Source organism: Pteropus vampyrus, unplaced genomic scaffold (genome assembly GCF_000151845.1).
Source record: "Pteropus vampyrus isolate Shadow unplaced genomic scaffold, Pvam_2.0 Scaffold22, whole genome shotgun sequence".
NCBI lineage: Eukaryota > Metazoa > Chordata > Mammalia > Chiroptera > Pteropodidae > Pteropus > Pteropus vampyrus.
The window spans coordinates 10,976,932-10,982,060 of record NW_011888803.1 but is presented as its reverse complement, the minus strand read 5'-3'; the positions used below and the strand labels follow the sequence as shown (position 1 = coordinate 10,982,060).

Sequence of the window (5,129 nt, the reverse complement as noted above, 5' to 3'; positions counted from 1 at the left end):
GCCCCCAACACCTTCTGTCCTTGCACAGTACTCCATGCCTATTGCTATCATAGTGCTTATCACACTGTATTACAGTTGTTGTTTTATGTATCTCCTACCACCACTAGACCTTAAGCTCCTTGAAGATAGGAACTGCATCTTTCTCATCTTTGTTTCCTCTAGCCCTAGCTTAGTCCCTAGTGCCTGATCGTTGTTAATAAATGTTTGATGAGTGAATGAAGAAATGAATTGATAATTTTAATGATATCAATCAACTTGAAAACCTTTAACACTCAGGTTTCATTATTCGTGGAGTCTATATTTGCATACTCACCTACTCACTAAAATGTAGTTGTAACCGCAAAAACATTACTTACAGTGCTTCATTCGCAGACATGTGCAGAGGGGTCAAAAATTTGTCACCTGATAAGCATGTTCCCAGTGAGAACTACAAGGCAACTCTCTGCCTTCTCGTTTCAGCTCCTACTATAAGCAAGTACCCTTTTAATGGTGGTTTTGCTGTTTAAAGTGGCCTCTAGGGAAGTGCTCAAGTGCAATCTTATGTTTCTGTGGGCAGGAAAACTGTTGAGCATTACAGAGAAAATACATAACATTAGACTAGCTCCATTCGGGCATAGGGTCTAGTGCTGTTGGCCATGGGGATGTTTGGGAGTGATACCTGAAGGGTTTGGGGATTCTTTTGGGCAGAAAAAAGTTCTAAAATTGATTGTGGTGTTTGTTGCACAACTCTGTGACTATACTTAAAACCACTGAATTGTACACTTTAAATGAGTGAATTATATAGTGCGGGGTTTATAGCTCAATAAAGTTAGCAAAGTACACATACACACATGCCCGCGTACAGACACAGATTGCCAGGCCCCACCCCCAGAGTTCCTGATTCAGTAGGTCTGTGATGCAGTCTAAGAACTTGCCTTTCTTATGAGTTTCCCAGTGATAATTGATAAAATGTGGGGGCCACATTTTAAGAATCATTGCCCTATGGATCCTGGAGAAATAGACTCAGCAGTTGGGCAGAGTAGAGGTGAGCTAAACAATAGCCAGGACCACAACCAAAACTGTCCATAGAATGATTATACTGAATACACAACTATAACTCACACTGAGCACTGGGTGCTGGAGCTTGTGTGATCGCTGCGCTGCACCAGCCCAGAACACTGCCTACTGGCACCTCGCCACTCCTGCCCCTGGAAATAATTTTGTTACTTGAAATTATTCAATCTATTACGTATTACTTTGGTGCCATAACACAGTGTTTTCAAGCATTGTATCATTTTCAGCTGTGCTTAGGTTAAAGTTACACTATCTTTTGAGAAACTTATTGAAGTAACTATACTGACATTTACTATGATACATTTATGTTTTTTAAATTAAACCAAATATAGACTGATTGGAAAGCATTTAACCTTTTTTCTTTTCTTTTTCCTGTTCAGCTACTTTTCCAGGCATGTGGGAGAGAACAATCACAATAGGAAGTGCTGGAAAGACTTTCAGTGTAACTGGCTGGAAGGTAAGCCGAAGAATTTAATTGCTTAAAAACAGGCATATACTTTATTTCTTATAGAATTTTTTGTGTTTTAAATGCATATACATCCAGTTTACAGGGTTTTTATATTTACTGATGTTTTGCTTATTATTTACTCATTCAGCTTTGATGTTGGCCTTTATTCTTTCTGAGACCTAATCATTTCTTTAAAAGTAAAAAAAAAAAAAAAAAATGGGTAATTTTTTATTTTATAAGTAACCACTAATGTCAGATTACTGCATGTTAATATAAAAGGAGAAAAATAATGATAGCTAATATTTTGGCACTTATATTATGTGCCAGGTTCTCAGTGCTTTACATGTACTGATTCCTTTCATTCTCATAACCACATTATGAGGGAGTATAATTTATTATCCCCATTTTACAGACAATAAAACAAAATACAGAGAAGTTAAGGAATTTGCCTGAGGTTACACTGTGAATAAATTCAAACCAGGGCAGGCAATCTAGCCTTCGAATCCATGCACTTAAGCACTGCACTGTATGACACAATAATCATTTATCCAGTTGAAATTTGGTTGTCTTCCAACCTCACCTCTCATAAACATGGCTAACAAGCAGGGAATATCAAAAACGAGGCCTGCAGAATCTCAAAAGCTGCAAACTAGAAGAAAGAAAGATAATGATGATTGCATGCATTGTTTACCTTCTGAAGGCAGAGTTTACTAACTCCAGATGGAAACTTTTCCACAAAAATAAGTATTGCAATGACTCTAATACTGCACTGCTTCCGTAGTGTGAACATTTTACAATTGTGTATATATAATAATTGCATTAAGCTTATCTACTCAATTCGGTACATATAATTAGATTCATTTTTTAAAATATGCTTTTATCTTTTTCTTTTCCAGCTTGGCTGGTCCATTGGTCCTTATCATTTGATAAAACATTTACAGACAGTTCAACAGAACACCGTTTATACTTGTGCAACTCCTTTACAGGTAGATGTTAATAGTAATTTGGGGCTGAGGCATGGTCATTTGGTGAAGGTGTTATCTTTACGTTGTGCGTTTGAATTGGCTTATTAGTTCTTCCCTTCATGTCCTTTTTGAGCAGGGCTTCTAGTATAATTTGAGAATTTAGGAGCAGACACATATTTATTGCTATTAAGAATAGTGTGTTGTTATAGCTTTTGTTTTTTAAGCTTTTGTTTTTTAGCTTTGAACACATACATTGCTGATGGAATTACAAAGTATAGCAAATTCTCTGAGGAACAGTGACAGCATCAAGCCAAATTACAAATGTGCATGCCCTGTGAAGCGGAATCTATCTTCTGGGAATTTCCCCTATATCTGTTATCTGCACATGGAAGAACCTCTGTATGTGCATGGCCATTTATTGCAGAAAATAGGGGATAGTCATTATCTGTATACAGACAATTGGTTTAAATAAACCATGGTCTTTGTTAACTTTTAAAAATTATATGTCTATTAGTTTCCTATCCTTGGTAACAAATTACCACAAACTTAGCGGCTTAAAACAACACAGATTTTTTTATCTTACAGTTCTAGAGGTCAGCAGTCAAAATGCACTGTACAAGGCTAAAAGCAAGATGATGGCATTGATTTGTTTCTTCTGTAAGCTCTTAGGGAGGGTCCATTCACTATCTTTTCCAGCTTTCAAGGGATGCTCACATTCTTGGCTTGTGGTCACATCACTCCAACCGCTATTTATGTCAACACACACCCTCCTATGACTCTTAACTGTCCTTCTGCCTTCTTTCCCTTATAAAGATCCTTGTGATTGCATTAGCCCTAGATAATCCAAAATAATCTCTCTATCTCAAGATCCTTAACTTAAAGCCCCTTTGCAAAGTCCATTTTAGGTAAAGTAACATATTTATAGGTTCTGAGTGCTAAGACATGGACATCTTTGGGGGCCATTATTCTGTCTAACATCATGGCTGTTTAAAAATAAGAAAAGAAAAGTAAAGGAAAAGAGTGAGGAAGCTCTATAATTACTGATGGAAAGATTTCCAGAATGTATTGTAAAGTAAAAAAGAGCAAGATACAGAGCAGTATATTTATTTATGCTGTATTTTGTATAAGAAGGAAAACTGCTTTCTTGAAGGATCTCTGAAAGGCTCCATAATGAAACTAGTAAAAGTGGCTATTTGTAGGGGTAAGGAAAATAGGTGAAATTAGATAGGGATGGGGCAGGGGGCGGTGTGCAAGATTTTATAATGCATCTTTTTATATTGTTTCTATTTTTTTTATTATTTAAAAACAAGGATCTGCATACCATCCTGTGAATAATCAGAACACTAAAAGAAATTATTTTTTTGGAAGGTAATTAAAAGGCCAAAAGAGTGAAATATGTTAACTACAGTAAATTTATTTTTTTGCTTCCTGTCAAAAATACTTACTGAATAAGAGAAAAATCTATTTTGTAATTCTTTTTCCAGTGACTCTAAAGTAGTATCATGATAAAGGATAGTTCTGACATTTGGTTTTATTATATATTAAACTCGTTTTATCTTCTAAAAATAAATCCATTCCCTTATTCAATAAATATTTACTGAGTATTGGAGATACAGCAGGCAAAAATTCCTGTTTTCATGGAGGTCATAGGCTATAGGGGGGACACAGATAATAAATATTTTAATAATATACTATGTCAGAAGTTGCTCGATGCAATAAAGAAAAATAAATTAGTGAAGAGGAAGGATACAAAGTGCTAAGGGGGAGAAGATACAATAAATGGAGTAATCTTTGAAAGCCTCACTGAGAAGTTGCCATTTGAGCTATGAGCTAAAGAAGGTTAAGCAGTGGCATGGTAACCTAGAGAAGAACCCTCAAAACTATAAGAACAACAAGTGCAAAGGCCCGGGGGAAGGCAACCTGGTTGTCATGTTTATATCAGTGAAAAACACAGAGAACACAAGTACAAGGAAATAGTCTTCAGCCATGCTACCCTGAACAAGCCTGATAGTATTTGGATGGGAGACCACCTAGGAAGACCAGGTGCTGTAGGCGTAAAAAAATAAAAAAATAAGGGATTGCAAGCTGACAAGGTCCTAGGGTTGCCTCACCTTAAAAACAAACAAACAAACAAACAAACAAATAAATAAATGTATGTATGTATGTATGTATGTATGTATGTATGTACGTATGTACAAGGAAATAAATCAGAGAGGTAGCTGAAAGCCAGATAAAGTAGGGGCATGTTTGTCACTGTTGGTAGAGACTAGTGAGATAGGAAGCCACTGGAGAGTTCTGAACATGGGACTGCCATGATCTAACTCGTGGTATCAGAGGGACTCTGGCTGCTTAGTTGAGTTGGAAGACTATTGAAGTGTTCAAAGAGAGAGACAGCAGTGGACTGAACCAACATAGGGATGAGTAAAGTGGTGAAAAGTGATTGGGTTCTGAATATATTTTGAAAGTAGAGCTGGCAGTATTCGCTGATGGGATCATGTGGCATATGAGAAAGAGAGAGGAGTCGGTATAATTCTACAGTTAGGACAGCTGTTTATGTCTCCTGGGATTTGAGTTTTCTGGGGCAATATCTCCTACTATAGAGAATGAATAAGTTGCTGAGACAAAGATTCGGTTAAGAATCTGAAACCTCTTTTTCTGAACCA

At 36.6% G+C, this 5,129-nt stretch overlaps 1 protein-coding gene across 19 annotated transcripts in view; it reads left to right on the top strand.

The window, feature by feature from the left end:
* The window catches only part of KYAT3 (kynurenine aminotransferase 3), a 49,618-nt gene that overhangs the window by 33,844 nt on the left and 10,645 nt on the right, over positions 1-5,129 (top strand). For all 19 annotated transcript variants that reach the window (XM_011355601.2, XM_011355603.2, XM_011355602.2 and 16 more), the window contains 2 exons: positions 1,434-1,510; positions 2,398-2,487. In XM_011355601.2, the coding sequence (XP_011353903.1) occupies positions 1,434-1,510; positions 2,398-2,487 (167 nt within the window). The remainder of the gene's footprint in view (positions 1-1,433; positions 1,511-2,397; positions 2,488-5,129) is intronic.